Source organism: Gouania willdenowi, chromosome 8 (genome assembly GCF_900634775.1).
Source record: "Gouania willdenowi chromosome 8, fGouWil2.1, whole genome shotgun sequence".
NCBI lineage: Eukaryota > Metazoa > Chordata > Actinopteri > Blenniiformes > Gobiesocidae > Gouania > Gouania willdenowi.
Genome location: NC_041051.1, coordinates 14,519,435 through 14,536,502, shown reverse-complemented (window position 1 = coordinate 14,536,502; position 17,068 = coordinate 14,519,435). Strand labels below are relative to the sequence as shown.

Below are 17,068 nucleotides of genomic sequence, written 5' to 3'. Positions count from 1 at the left end.
AAGGGGACTGGTGGTAGCCAGAGGACACCCTGTGAGGAGTGTGTTGTGACAGGAGAAAACCCCACGCAGTGGGTGGGGGGACATCGGTGCACGCTGAGAAGACACCAGCAATAGCGTGGAAAGGCTGCCACTTCCGTTTGGAGAGTGTGACGAATCGACAGATCAGGATGAGAGAAGAGGAAGATGGAAGATGGAAGAGGAAGAGGATGAGGAAGAGGAAGGTATAAACCAAACACAATGAGAATGCGTCTGCTGCAAAGTCAAAGTGTATTTTAATAAAAGACAAAGAGGAAATTCACCGCTAACAAAGGACAGAGAGAAGGAGACGCAGAGATGGTGCAGGGTTGGTTTTCCAAGAAGCGCAGACTGCACATCGCCCTCCATTTCCCCAAAGAACATCCTCACTGCTGCTGCCCCCAGCTGGGAGTGAGCTCACACACACGCACACACGCACGCACTCACACACACACACAATCTCAGCCGAGCTGTCTGGTTGGGGGAAGGGAACACTGGGATGCAAGAAGAAGGACAGGGATAGTGATGGAGAGGGAAAAGAAATCAGTGAGGAAGAATGAGGCAGGATAAGAGGAAAGAGAAATGGAGACACAAAAACAAAGATGTATTATATAATTATATAATGGTGATTTTTTTAGCCAATCTAATAATACTGCTTCTATAGATGTTATAGCCTCTGGAGTGACTGGGATAATGCTATGAAGCTTAGGTCATAATACACAGTCTAGTTCTTTATATTCCACAATGCGTCACATCTTGTCAATTGTTGCCATTGTCTCGTGCAAAAACCTTTTGATCTTCAGTGCTAACACTTCGTCAACATATGTGATTATGTGCTGATACTATTCAGCCTGCGTGCACACACAGGTGCCATATAGTGCCCCACAACTATACACATATACAAAATAGCCATATTCTTATAGCTCATACAGGTGATTCCTTCTACTACAAAGTGTGTATCTAAGTCCACACAAACACGCACACACACGCACACACACACACCATCATCCACATTCCCCTTCCCACTACTCACACAAACACATACACACTAAATTCCACTGAAATCCCCTTGCAGAATAATAATAATAATTCCGGAGTCCATGTGCACACGCTCACAATATCTCCCCTCCCCAAACACACACTTATCCAATCACACACACACGTATGTGTTGCACACATGATCTGGACAGCTGGAGTTATCAAACTAAAGCCTGCAGAGAGCCAGAGTTCTTCAGATGGATTTGAGACGTGGGCTTTACCGTATCATCCACAGGACACTGCTGGGAATGAGACGTCACATTCATACCAGCCTATAATGCCTTATAAGGCAATTCTCTCTCTCTCTTTATCTTTCTTTCTCTCTCTGTCTCTCTCTCTTCCCCCCTACCCTTCCCTTTCCTCGTTCCCTCGTTCCTGCTCCTCTACAGTGAGGGAGGGATGAGTGGTTTCAATTATGTGCGACAAAGACCAAATTAGGCACCTGGCAATTTCAATATGGCCTCTTTATCTGCATTAGGTTGATAGGATGTGGTTTTGATGGGGAGGGGGGTCAATGTAGTTGCATGCACAAAGCTTGATGCAGGTGTTTGCACTGCAGCAAATAGACATACCTCAGAACTGAATAACAGGAAGACAAAGATATTGTTTTGCAGACCCATGCAAAGTAAATGGACAACAATGAGCCTTTATTTAATTTTTTGCAGGCTATCAGGAAAGCAAACGCTGCTCATTGCTGAGCACATTCCATTATTCCAGCAGACAAAGGCTCAGCAGCAGGCCTGGATCGATCCACCAGCGACAGCTTTGAGGGCACATTGAGACTTTACTCTTTATTGACGAGTTCACAATCAATAGTGGCTGACTACTGGTTGGAGAACCAGCTGGGGGTGTGCAGAAAGACACAAACCTATACAAGTTGAACCAGTTACTACACTATCCAAACACACTGTGTCATTACTACACAGACTCTAACGAGTGTTAGATTATAGAGGAAATGTGCCGTGGCGTTTAAAGGCCCGTGTGAATCAGTTAAATAAGTGTTTCTCAAATTCGGGTACATGTACCCGATAGCACTATAAGGGGTACTTGAGAGAGAACGTGAGGAAAATATGGAGTTTTATAATGTTTATTTTTAGTTAAAAATGGTAATCACACTGAATATTATCAGCAACTCCACAAAATGACAACAAAAACACAAAATAATCAACGATCAACAAGGAAATACACAAAATGACACCAAAAACACACACACCAAGAGATAAAAATATTTATCATTTCTAGCAACACACAAAACGACAACAGAAACACACTAAATGATAGGAAGATACACACGAACAGTACAAAATATACACAAAAATAACAAAAAACAACCAAACGACACCAAAAACACACTCACTGAGATAGAATAATTTAAATAATACCAAGAACACACAAAATAAGATTAAAAAAAATACACTGAACAACAAAAAGAACAGACAAGTAACAACAAAATACACAAAATGACATCAAAAACACACAAAATGATGATAGAAATGATCTTGTTTAGAACATGAACTGAAAAGTGTCAGTCTTAGTTCCACATCAGGAGGGAGATGACCGGAATAAAAAATAAATAAAAATAAACTATTCAGGAGGCACTAAATACTGTTTCATTACACTTATTTACACAATGAGATTCTTTATACTGTGTGTTATCACTCATTCATTCCATCGTTAAGATCTATAGTCTATAGTTTCACAACTATTCTGAGCAAAATGTTGGGGTACTTGCATTCAAAAGTAAGAGACTTGAGCCAAAAAAAGTTTATTGAACCATTGAGATATATCATTGAAATGCACAACAGCCTACAGAAAAAGTACAGGTAGTACTTTCCTGCCTCCAATATCATTCTCATATTTGATGACACCCCAATTCAAGACTGGAAAAATCCACTCTTCCCCCTCTACCACTGCAGCGCTCACTCAACCATCCCCTTTTTCCATGTCCATGTATGGAGCTGCTGCCGAGGGACTGCCCAGTCTCCTTTCCTCTGAGTCTCTGCGTGCTTCTAATCCACTGAGCTGCGAAGGAAAGAGTGCTGACGATGCCCTTTTCCGCTCTCTACCCCCTAATCCATCAGACTGCGGGTCTGGGGGAATAATCCTGGATTAAGGAAGTCTTCCCTGTGGAGGGAGCACGGGGTCCCGTGTGTGGCCCCCCATCACAAACAGCTGTGCCTGAGGCGGCTGGGCCTTTCACACCACGAGGGAGTGTAACAGCAAAACCCCAAAAACGGGCAAACATTGTATGATCAGGGTTGAATTGCTTCAAACCGTTCCTCGACACCCCGAGGGGAGCTGCTGTGCTTGTTGGGAATGAATAATGGTAAATGGGGATAATGGTGGATCGGCCTTGTAATGTCACAAGTGCTTTTCATCTGAAGTGACAACAATTTGGATACGAGTCCGGGGGGGAGGATTGGCAATGAAGCTTTTTGTTAGCACAGGATGAACATGCATTATTGGAAATAACAGCCATTGTTGTGCGTGTGTGTGTGCACGTGCAACTAGAACAGTGTTTCCTAAACCACAGGTTAGGATCCCAAAGGTTGTGAACTAATATTATCTGGTTCTCAGAAAATTCAACAGATTAATTACCATTCAAATTAAATGCAGCTAGACAACGTACATTTTCAGAAGAAAATTCAAATGGGGATGCATTCTTTTGATGCCACAGCGGTATTCCCCTCGGAGTCAGTATTACGCCCCTCAGGGTCAGAATTACCCCTTGGAATCAATATAATCCCTCAGAATCAGTAAGATGTCACTGTTGCAATAGGTTTGAATGAGCAATTTTTGATCTACTTTTGTCATTTACTCAATGACTGTTACATTTATGAAAATGCCAGAACTGAGCAGAATTGTATGTTGTGATACCCTCACCTGGTTGTGTGGAGGACATGTTAGCGGCCAAAAATCTACAGAATAATAATAATAAAGTGCACAGATATAATAGTGAGGATAACATAAATTCTCACTAATAAGGCCGATTTCTGACTTAACGTTTAGAGAAATATTGTCGTTATTAGCTGTAGCGTAATGCTTTTGTTTTTATATTATTGATGTTCTTTTTGTTCTTTAACAGCAGCTCATAAACCTGCTTTTAATGTTTGATCACAGGAAGTCCCCAAACTTCTGTTTTGGTCTTGGCTATGTCCTGGTCCTTAAATATACATGTAAGTAAGAAAAAAAGATTAATAATATGAAATGAATAAAGCACATTGACACAAATGTTTTCAATATTGCACTTCATAAAAAAACCTGATATCCTTTTTATCTGGACATGTGACCCCCCCACTCCCCCACCCAGCACTCCATCAACATCTTATTTACCTGCATGGCTGCTCAGGAGAGAACACTGCTAGCGTCAGAGCTCATGTCCCACGGGCCCAGTGAGCCACACCAGGAGGACTTTGCACCAGTGTTGAACACAACATGACAACAGTGCAGATTGTAGGCAGGAGGATTACTAATGAGAGACACAGGGTGGAAAAAAAAAACAAAGTCCTGTTTGAATTCAGAACGGTGGAGTACTGGTTAGCACGAGTTCAACTCCTAGAATAGATGTTGTATTTTGCTGTGTAGGGTTTGCATGTTCTCCTATTTCTCACCATTTGATCTAAATCTGTTCGGTCCATTTGAGTCTGCTACAGTCAAATTTGCAGCAGACACAGACTATACAGTATTGATGAAATTATACATTTGTTGATTAGTGAATGGATTGACGCATATTTACCTAATATAAAACATTAACAGAGGCGTAAAGAGTACTGATATATCCTACTCAAGTAGAAGTACCGTTACTTGATTGAAATTGTACTCAAGTACAAGTAAGTCATACATAAAATACTCAAGTACAAGTAGAAAGTAGCTCAATTAAATAGTACTCAAAGTGAAAGTTACTAGTTATTTTCACCCACCACGTTTATTTTCGGTAATAAATATTGCCAGGGTTACCTTTCATACAATAAACATCTCATGTATAAACTGAAAAATTGTATAAAATGAAAGTTTTTTTTAATAAAATAATTTAAAATAAATTTAATTCAAAATGTAAAAAATTCTCAGGCTAAAATAACCAACATTCAATGCTGTTTTGGCACCGTGCATTACGTTTAATTTGGTTGGTCGTCAATGATGTGATGCATTTGATTCTTGTCTGGTCATTTCATTTTTTGTAGTTTCACAATGTCCACTGATCATTTTAAAACAAATATAATATTTTACTCAGTAACGGTTGGGTGTAGAAATTGACTTCACTTCTTTTAAAATGTACTTAAGTACAAGTACCAATAAAAGTAACTCAATTACAGTAACTTGAGTACTTGTAATCCATTACTTTCACCTCTGAACAGTAATACAGTATTCCGTCATTGTTTTCAAATTCTAACACAAAATATATATATATATATATATATATATATATATATATTTAACTCCCTTTTTAGGGGAGTTTAACTGTGGTTTTAAATATGTATTTACAGCTAATAAATCAAATTGAAGGTTCTCAGTCATTGACTCCATTTCTACTACATACACACAAACACACATAAGTGAAACAATAAAGCAAGCGCGGAGCACATGGAATATTCACACAATGGCAGCTTGTATCACAGCAGTCCTCAATCTACATACCGCAATCGCACAAAGTAGCTAAACCAATCACAAAGTAAATGCGGCACACAGCAGTTGTACAATCCATCACAACACCTGTGACATATCTGCCAAGCTTTCAAATGACTCAAAACAAGCATTGCGTTCCAAAACACACAGAAAGCCATAACATATATCTTCACCCCTGTCACCCTCAATACGACTACCAGCTCCCCCACCCCACCCCACCCCCACCCCTTTTGCCTGCAGCTATTTGCAGAAATGCCTCATTTTCATTTCAATCTTCTGCATGATACAGTGCACGACTGCAGCGACTCCTTCATCTAAACGACACTAACAGTTGCACAGAACGCAGACAAGACAGGCTCCAAGCGACGCCTATTGTGATGATAAGAAACAGTCAGTCTATTTGCATTGAGAGTAAAAAGAAAATCTATTTCTGTGTACCTTTGTACTTGAACAGAGAGCAGGGTGTGGGGCTTACAGACAGGTGTGGCACTGTTCAGCACATGTTTTCTGTCATCCTTCATCAGGAGAAGAAACATACCAGCAGCCACAAGTATGTGTCTTATTTGGTGAGGAATGGGGAGTTTGATGGCACCAAACTGGGTTTAAAGTAAGAATAGCTAGAAGGCTTTTGATTTTACACTTGCTGTTTTATGGACTGGTTTTATGAATTCAGATGACAAGGAGTGAAAATGCAGTTAGAGCAAAAACACGAACAGTATATGACATATAAAAGGTTTTCATTTTGGAGTGTTACACAGATTATATCAAAGACTTAAAGGGGCATTATTATGAAAAAAAAATCACTTAAAGGGCCCATGTTAATCTAAATCAACTTTTCTGTGTTTTAAACATGATTAAAGTGCTATTAGGGCTTCATACACGTGCACAAAGTATTTTCTTCACTGATTCCCTCAGTCGTTAGTTAGAGGGTGATTTGCTCCTTTCTTACTGCAGGGTGAGCACAAACACCTCGCTCCAATTTGATGACGCGTTCCCACTTTGATGACAAATTTGAGCTGGAGAAACCGCGCCTCCAGGAAGATCTCTGCCGTGATTGACATGTAAACAGACACGCCCATGAAGGTGAGCATTTCAGTGTCCTTCGCGCAGTGCTATGTATGTATTTTCTACAGTCTATGTATGTACCGGTGAACGCCCCGCCCCCACGCTCTGCCTCGTGTTTATAAAGCAGCATGAGCTCGGCTACGGAGTGGGTGGGAGGAGGGCGGGCCGTCCTCTGGCCCCACGTCACCGTGCGGTGAGGAGGAAGTCAGTGTCCCGTCTATAGACACGCCCACACATGAATATTCATAAGTAATCCACAAATCAGCCTGTTTGTGTAGAGTTGCTCAGAAAGTGCCTTTTCAGAGGCTAAAACTCTGGAAAACAGGCGAGTTTGGGAAAATAAACCTCAAATACTATGTTTTTGGGGTTCTTAGAACAAATGGAGATGGGTGAAAAATAGCATGACATGGAACATTTAATAATGGTTTTGCTACAGTGATATACATCCCTTTACCCTCATTCAGAGGGCCAAAGTTGAAAAAGTCCTATTTCATCCCTCCCTTGTTATTCCACATTTTGTAAAAAGTTGGCAAAGGCAGGTTCATATCAAAGTTCATATTTTTACGTTCTGTATATAGCTAATCCGAAGCGCAGTGTGAGTGTTAACAATCAGTTTCACTTTTAGCAGTCGCATAAACCCTCTGATTATTTATAAACATTGTGACGTATTTTGTTGGGCGGGGCTTAGGCTGGAGGCAAACCACCATAGATATATATATAAACACTAGATGACTCAGCCTCGCTGTTAGACAATGTCACAGGCTTCTTACCTCAGATAGCTGGCCCCGCTCATTACATCGATGTCAATGATGTTTGTACTATTTAAATAACCCTAACTTGCTCAATTTTCAACCAATTTTCAAATGGCAAGTGGTAATTTCAACATGTACAAGCATCCTATTTCATACCTACGTTTTATAAGGTTTGTAATGAGGCAAACCATTTGTAAATCTGTCAATATTTCATCAAGTTAAGGGTATTTTTGTTTATGCTGATCACTCATCTTCCAACAGCTACCGTACAGCACATCAGAATGTCAGAACATCAGTTGTCTGAGGTAAGATGGCCGCCGTTGAGCTAAGCTGGCAAATCCCTCTTGCGTCATCTAGTGTTTATATATATCTACGCTTTAGCCAGCGGCGTTATCTATTTTTGCCTCCAGCCACATCACTCGTGACATGGGCCATTAAGGGGTCTATATCGCCTCGTATCAGCTGTATAGGATGATCTGACATGTTTGTGACCCAATGCGACACAGCGGTTGGCCAAAACAATGGACTATCGTCTTAAATGGACTATTCCTGTGGTCAGAAGAGGTGAGGAGGAGAAGAAAGTTCATGATTTACTGCTGCTGCTGATGTGATAAACACCTAAAACAGCAATCACAAATGCCACTTAAATAGCCATGCGTTTTACTGTAATATGTAGTTTTTTTGGCTAAAAACAATAACAAGAATGTGTGGATAGCAAAAGACAATCACTCTGGAAATCAGCGGTTGGAATCCTAGACACTAAACATAGACGCAGTTTAATATAAGTGCAAGCCACGCCCATGAAGGTATCCATGAAGGTACATAAATATATTATTTGTTTAATTTAATAATTAATTTGCTCACACCTGAGGACGTAAAACCTTGCTTTCGTAAAAGTTTGTTGCGTGCACATGTAAACACGTCAATGCGAGCACCTCTACGTGTAAATGTATAGTTATATTACATTCATGCTGATATGTACTTGAGTATTTTATGTATGTTATACTTGTACTTGAGTACAATTTCAATCCAGTAACAGTACTTCTACTTGAATAGGATATATCAGTACTTTTTAAACCTCTGATTATTTCGTTACGGGTTGAGATTAACCAACACTTGGAGAACACAAATTTTTAGTGTCGTCTGTTTATTGAACACGCTGAATCCTTTGTTTGACACGACTTCTTAAAAACAATGTTTGCAACAATGCAGTGGAGATGCTGTTGCTGCAGTAGTACCTAAACTAAAGCAGTAAAGACCGAAGACGCTCTCACACAGTGTCATTACACACAGTGCTTCCTGCTGTACGTTCCCCTGGAAGATCCATTAACACCTCCAGAGGGTGGAGCCCAGCCCCCTCCATAAACAGCCCAGCTGGAGGTCCATCCTAATGGGCTGAGCTCATTCCCAGCCCTGCCTGCTGCAGGTGTGGAAGCTGAGCGCTCTAACTGATAATTAGTGAGCAATAAGCTAGAGTTCATGAGAGCCGAGCAGTCAGACCTCACACTGTCACTAGTCAGAGACCAAGAAACCAGAGGAGGGAAAGAACAGAGCTGACATTCAACAATGGCAATATCTGTGGAAGGAGCGGTGCAACAAAAGTTGGTTACGCACAAAAACTTAAAGACGAAACTCAAAGAAAAAAGGTGGAGTTGATGCAAAACGCTGGCAAATAATCAAAATGGTTGCATTTCAAGGAATAAAAAAAGTATCTGTAAGGTGTCTTTTTTTTTTTTTTTTTTAAATGAATGCACACATCCCTTGGTCCAAGTGACTTGTCCAATTATAGACCAATATCTAATCTCCCTTTTGTTTCTAAAATTCTTAAAAAAAAACATTGCATGTGAACAGTGTGATCATCTATAGGAACAATTTATGTGAGAGCTTTCAGTCTGGCTTTAGAGTCCATCACAGCTCAGAGACTGCCTTAGTAAAAGTAACCAATGATCTCCTCATAGCCTCAGACAGAGTTGGTCTCAGTTCTGGTGCTGTTAAATCTCAGTGCAGCTTTCAATACAGTGGATCATCATCTACTGCTGCAGAGACTGCAGCGCTGGGTTGGTTTAAATCCTACTTATCAGACAGAACCCACTTTGTTCATGTTAATAATCTCTTCTCAGTGCACGCCAGAGCTAATCATGGAGTTCCACAAGGTTCAGTTTTGGCACCAAAACTCTTTACATTATATATGCTTCCACTAGGTAACATTATCAGGTAACACTATAAAAATTTCCATGGGATACACAGCTTTATTTGTCAATGACATCAGATGAAACTTGTCAGTTTTTAAAACTCCAGGCTTGTCTGAAAGACGTCACATCCTGAATGAGCCGTTACTTTCGCCTTCTTAACCAGGATAAAACCAAAGTTTTTTTATTTGGTCCAAAACACCTTTAATTATCAGAGCAAATAGTGTCTCTGGATGGCATTACTCTGTCACCCAGCACAACAGTAAAAAAAAAACTGAGGCGTTACCTTTGATACTGACTTATCTTTTAACTCTCAAATTAAACAAACCTCAAGGACAGCCTTTTGCCACCTCTGTAATATCTTTAAAATCAGTAATATCTTGGCCTAGTCATTTTTAATGTTAAACAGATGAAAAAACTCCAAATTCTTACAAAATTCCGAAATTTTTCTCAAATTACGACATAATTCCTTTAACTTAATAGAATTTGGTCACAAGACCTAATAAATTTAAGGTGAAGATGCTGTTGGGACTGATTTCAGTTATTGCTTGGTTATTGTATTTTTATGTATACATAGAAGAACAGGGCACAATAATGTTGAAATTACTTGTTTTCCTGCATAAAATTTGTGGCCCACTTGAGATCACAGTGCTCCGCATTTGTCCCTTGAACTAAAATAAGTTTTGACACCCCGCTTCTTTAAATAGACAATCTTGACCCCCTATAGGCAACAGCTGCTTTCTGGTACAAACCTTAACGCTTCCTCTCATAGACTAATTTTAAAACCTACTCTGTCCCAGGTTTTCCAGAGAAGAAATGACAAGGTTTTTATTAGGATATTCAGTTTTATCCAGTCATCAATTGCAGGGATGAGCGTGTTGTTAATGTCTGCAATTAACTGCTGCATTCCGCGCTGAGTGATCTGAAATGAACTCCAGTGCCCTGTGACCCTGAGCAGGAAAAGTGGATAAAGAGGATAGATGGATGGATTTTATGTAAGATGTGGTGAATAGGGGGTGGGGGCGAGGATCACAGAGGTAGTAAACACTCTACAGTCCTTTGCTTTGTGATCCACCAGTTAATAAAGATACACATTGCTACTGGATCAGGAACAGAAAGAAACACCCCTGATCAATTTAATGCCAATTTTAAAAACATGCCCCACAGGTGCCATGAGACACAATATTAGTAACCTCAGCCTTCAGGTATCACCAAGACCAGATCCTACAACTACTACCAGAGGGCCTGTTACAGTGTCTGCAGATGTGACTCCTCACCAAATAGGCTCGTGTTTTCAGGCACACATGCAGAAACTGATCACATATTGAAACAAAGTTTATTTTGCCCTCACTTAGTGGAAGAATGACGTTTTAATTTTTTCAGAACAAACAATAGACTCAGAAAAACTTTGGTAACAAGATGTCAAAAACATCCTCAAAACATTGGCCAGGGATTGAACATTATTATAAATTTAGTTGCCAAAAAATGGAAAGTCGTTTTGAATATTTTTCAATCAATGTCGTGCCAGTTTTTTTTTATTTTTATATCCACATAAAACATTAGCAATAAACTTAATCTTCACCTATACATGAGCACAATAGCCCTCATTTATTAACCTTGCGTGAAAACGGATGCAAATCTGAGTGGACATTGTGTTGTAAGACAGGACCAACGTGGGAGTTCTGAAACATTTGCATCTGACCAATCGCAGCACACCAATGATCGTTGATAGATGCGGGGGTGAATTTGATCGTCATTAACATGTTACGTCCTCAAATATTCCAGGTTCAGACACCCCGCCCACTGAGGTCAAACAAAAATTTGCTAGGAAATAAACGTTTCCGTGATGAAATTCAGCATCCTCACAGCTGATGTGAAGAAAAAGAAAAATGTGCTTTTCGGTCTTGTGAAAACAAGAATTTAAGGAGCTCATTTAAACGCTCTGTGGAAGAGAATAACGGAGGAAGTCAACAGCATTTCTGTATTGGAACGAACTCAGGCTGAGGTTTGAATTAAATTCTCAATCACGACAAATGATGGTTTAAATTAAATGTTACTCATCCACAGCCTGAAAGCATAAATCCCTGCTATTTGATCAAGACAATGCTTTACATTTAGACAGTTCAGGCTGGCGAGCACGAGCCCATGCAACTGTTTCATTTTCTACATTTCATAGATAATCCCCATGTTGCTATTTTACTAGCTACAAACAACTTTTAACTAACTGTAAAACATGCATAATCCACCTTGCATTTTTTGTATTTATTTATATCAAATTAATATAACGAACATACCAACAGTGGCGCTACAGCCTTATGAGGAAGGAGGAGCTACTGCCTCGGATCTACAGACAGTGATGGCCGGGGGAGATGTTGCTTGAAAAGTTAAAATTTTTAAAGTTTGCGCGAAGAGTTGGGTCACTTGAAGGGAGGTCGCATCATTTACATTGATTTTGAATGTACTCTAGTTGCTTCAGTCACGTTCGGTGTTAGGCTTCAAAATCAGTTAGTGACAGATGACGTAGCGTATTACAAACCAGCATCTTTATTATCCCCTCCCCAAAAACAATTAAAAAAAACCTTTAATTTTTTTTTTCCCACCTTCAAAAAAATTGTACGCACAGTGCGTTCAGGATTCTGGCTGGCGGCGCCACTGCATACCACAACACATACCAAATCTGCAGCATTTAAAAACATTTGTCACAATGTTTCTATGAAAATAAACATTTAAAGATGGTTAAATTTAATGCTAAAACTTTATCACGTGCAGCAGTATTAATAACTACATCTCTCGTATGTATCTGTGAGTTTGAATCCTGGAAAGTAAATCAGATTTTGGATGGAGTTCATTGGTAACTAGAGCTCCTGAGGGCCCCTCACATGGTCCATGCGGGCTACCTGGTGACCCCTGGTTTACACACTCCAGTACAGTAGGTGGCGATAGGAACCTATTCAAGTTGGTTGCAACACACCAATAACCAAGAAAGAAAGAAGAAATATAATCTTCACATCCCATCGTGTTACTTCATTCTCTCCAAAGAACAACTCCATCATATTGTTGTTTGCATTGTATTCTTTTTTAATTTTATACCAATAAGGAAGAATAAGCTCTTTTGTTCAGTGATGTGAACAGTAATACATCGTAAGAGCTCATCAGAAACATTGTACATTCGTGACTCTGATTCTCAACAGCTCCTTTAAAAAAGAGCGGCTGTTAATCAAGCTTGTGACTTTCTGTGTCTGCGTAAACAATGTGATTTCAATGGTAATAAAATTCATGAGCTCACACACACCCACGCAGTCGGATTCCTTTCCTTTATATATCCAGTATATATAGCAGTCGCACCCTGCATGCGTCTCTAGCTGCACGTGAGCTTAGGGAAGAGCAGGAGGAGGAAAACCGACTAGAGGGCTGCATGTATGCCTGAATGTTGCATTTCAACAGCAATTTAAAGACATTCTCCACCTCAGGAGAGTCACGCTGAAGCGCGGGGGAATGAGCGTTTGGAAAAATCATTTATGAACACCTTCAACCGACAACCGGCTTCTCTTTCTGCAGATTTCTCTGCAGTAGCTACTACAATGAAGGAGGATATTTGTAACAGGAGAGATTTTGTTGTTGAAACAGCTGCACATAAATGATAACACTGCTGTGAAGTAAAAACAGATACATTCATGTGTGTCATGTGAAGCTCTGAGTGGGTTTATTTTATGGTGAAAGTTTCCATTACCCTTGGAAATGCGCAAAATGTAAATAGCGCAATAAAAACTGGTAATGGAAACACTCAAATATCATTAAAAAGTTTTACGCTTTCATGAGGAATTTCAGGCGTTTCGATATTGAAATGTGTCGCAAAAGCGCCATGGAAAGACTTTTTTCACATGACATACATGATCACATGACGTGATATACCTGGTCACATGACCACTTCTCTCCGAGAAAACATGACGCGGTACGTGTAAACAGAAGAGGGACCGGGACATTAATTAGCGTTATACTTTAAAATTATTACTGCCACATTAGACATGAAACAACAAAGGAATACAGAGTGTTATAAGGAGGTTTGGAGCGTCCATCTTTCTGCAGCGAAGTCGCGCAGGATGAGATTTTACTGGAGTAACAAGCCTCCTTCTCAAAGCAACGTTCAATGGAAATACGTTCAAAGTGCAATTATACCTTGTCCACAATGACAGATTTTCCCTAAAAATAAAAACGATATTTCTAATGGGAACCCTGCTACATTTGCTTTCCTGTCAGGATAAAACAAAATTGAGCCGTGCTCTCTTTGGGGACACTGCTGTCACATCCATCCAATGGTTTTATTTCTGTTAAGTCAGTGTGTGAGAGTGAAACACAGAACATCCACAGGTGACGTTCGTGGACAAAGGAAACCCTCCTACTGCTTCACATTTTAAAACAAACATGAGTCGGCTCCAAACAGGAAATATCTGAGGAATCTGACAGTGATTTGTCACATTAAACCATTCTTACCCGTTTGAAGCTGAAATGTTTCCCCACAACAATGACGTGGGGCCCTTTATACTGTAAGAGTTGCTCATGCAGGGTTATAATATTGCTACATATTTCTAACTGCACATACAAACATTCCCATCATTCACACTAAGGGTTTGGATTTTAAGATGAAAATAACTATCAAAGGAACATTTCTCCCAGGAATGGATCTCCATGTTTTATAGAGTGGACCCTGATTGGACCTCCTCTCAAATCCAGTGAAAGGAGTTCAAGTCCTGAAGTAGCTCCAGACCAGCACCGAGGCCTTTGATTGTCTTTCAAAAAGCAGCTTTTTGACCCACATTTTCATCAATGTGGAATTGATTAATGCTGTGGAACTTCATCTTTAAAACATGAAAATTGAAAGCAGAAATGATGGAGAGAAAAAAACCCAGCAAATCCAAACATTATTAGTGCCAACACAAGATGAGATAAAGAAATGCTCCACCTCAGCTTTGTTTCCGGAAGGTAAAAATGTCCCGGGTTTTGGCCCCTCTCTTGCCCTTGGGTGGAGGCGTCGGGGTGGGGTTTGGTGAGGGTGATGGAGAGGGGGAGGGGGAGGAAGGCTGGGGAGTGGAAGTGCCTCCATAGGGGCAGCTCTGTGAGTCCGGGTGTTCACCTGAACACTCCACAGTGGGAATGTAGCGGCTGTCCCACATTCCAGGGCCGCACAGTTTACAGAGGTCGTGTAGGCTGCAAGGGATTCTGGGTCGGAGGCGGAATTGGTAAAGAAGACTTCGTGCCTGAAAACAGCAGGAGAAAAATGTTTTTTTTTTTTTTAAAAGTCACATGGAAAGGCAGCCATTGGGAAACCAAAGTCCTTCAGGTTCAGAGGTCACATTAATACCAGTTCAACGATATTGGTAAGGGTGTAACGATACATACATTAGATCGATTTATTAATTTATATTCCTACAATCCTACATCAATCTGTGCTCAGCAAGTTGGCCTTCCAGATGACACTAATCAATATAAAATCATTTAGAAAGGTAATCAATCGATTGTATTGACAAAAGGAAATAACTCATTGGATTTAAGCACGGCAGACTTTGTATGGATGTGTTTTAAAAGCTATTTTAATATTAAAGATGTTGCTAAAGCCAGAGACATTCTAAAGAAGTCACTCACTGTGTCCAGCGTCGACCACCAGGCCCTTCTGGCAGCGTTTAATGCAGCAGCAGCAGCTCATGTAGCGTTAGCTCGTTAGCATTAGCTCAGCAGAAGCATCTTGATAACCATCAAGTTAAAAAGAAAAATATCAGGTTTAACCACTGCTCATTTAACCTGAACAGATCTTGGTTGCGCTTCAATTTTCACGTTAATATTATATTTTTTATGTGTTGAAAAAACAAGCAGAAGGTTCAGGTAAACCTAATATGTATTTTTATTGAGAATGGCCCTACAATGTGCATTAGAACAAATTCAGGCAAGCTCTGGCATTAATCAATTCGGACGTGATCGTACGCTATGATCAGATCTCACGTCTGATCTGACTTCGTGTACGATACTTTGTGTATGGATTTGTTCTGCAGCACAGCCTAATGTGACTGATTCCGAAAATAAAGTAATAAACAAGCCTCAGCGGTCATTTAAGCATTAGCAGACACACATTCAAAAAAAATCAAAATGGAATATTAGAACGAAATAAAATTCATTTTAAATAAAGGCCACGTTATTACCAATACCTGCACTTTTATAGTTTTCCCTTAATAAACGCACTGATAAACTGTGATAATTATTCAGGAGCGCAGAGGTTCACCAGTACGCAATGCACACACACATCACAGCAGCGTTGGAACGCTGCTACAGTACATGTGTGCAGAGGAAGTATGTAACATTATTTTAGCCTGTTTTGCAATACATTTCTTTGGTGAATGGAGTGATGTCTAACACGCACTGTAGCTGTTCCCACTCAATGTTCTTGAAGCGGCTGTCAATCATTGTAAGATATGACGTAAAATCCCATTTTTCAACCTCAAATAACTCAAAAATGAGCACTTGAACACAATGTAGGGTGATATGTGACGAGTATTTTAACTTCACAGTTTGACTCACATCCCATCTGTTTTCATTGAGGAGGCGCTACAGCGCTGTGTGAGGTGCCAAAGCTGAACCAGTGTCAGCTCAGCCTCCACTGAGGTGTTTTAAAGGATTCGTTCATTTCTTTGAATATTTTATTTATTGCTTCCAGCGGACTACTGAGGCCAATAAACGTCATACTCCTGTGTGTTTCTCCAGGTACTCTGCCCTGAAGTTAGGTTTGATAGCTGCGCTCCGCAGCACACACACACACACAGCGGGGGAGTGGGACGGGGGTGCACAGACTCACTCTGGCCAGCCTGACTCTAAATGTAAAGAATTGCCTTGATCAAATAGCAGTGATTTATGCTTTCAGGCTGTGGATGAGTAACATTTCATTCAAACCATTATTTACAGTTAGTGAGAATTGAATTGCCTCCAAACCAGGAATATTTGAGAATGTAACATGTTAATAATGATCAAATTCAGCCGAAGGAAATTTATCATCACCCAATCATTGGTGCGCTGGGATTTGTCAGATACGAATGTTTCATAAGTCGTATGACACAATGTGCACTCAGATTTGCACCCGTTTTCACACAAAGTTGTTAAATGAGGGCCATTGAGTATTGAAAATGAGAGCAGAAAAATCAATTTCTCATTTTGTCTGTCATAGTTGAGGTATACCTAAGATGAAAATCACAGGCCTCGCTCATCTTTTTAAGTGGGAGAACTTGCACAATTGGTGACTGACTAAATAATTTTTTTGCCCCACTGTATTAGGCTAAAACTTAAAAAAAGTACACACAGTATTTTGTAAAACTACAGTTCAGTTCCAGATGTTTATCTACATTT

At 40.1% G+C, this 17,068-nt stretch overlaps 1 protein-coding gene across 2 annotated transcripts in view; it reads right to left on the bottom strand.

Moving 5' to 3' along the window:
- Nucleotides 1-491: 491 nt before the first annotated feature.
- Nucleotides 492-17,068, bottom strand: part of tbc1d16 (TBC1 domain family, member 16) — a 51,030-nt gene continuing 34,453 nt past the window's right edge. The window contains exons 13-15 of one of the 2 annotated variants that reach the window (XR_003674675.1): nt 14,643-14,937; nt 4,387-4,522; nt 492-509 (exon numbers count right to left, since the gene is read on the bottom strand). Coding sequence is in view for 1 of the 2 variants with exons in the window: in XM_028455808.1 (XP_028311609.1) it covers nt 14,644-14,937 (294 nt within the window). In the remaining variant the exon portion in view is untranslated. Of the gene's footprint in view, nt 510-4,386; nt 4,523-12,736; nt 14,938-17,068 lie in introns of those variants that run through there. The other variant, XM_028455808.1, reaches the window with a different exon arrangement.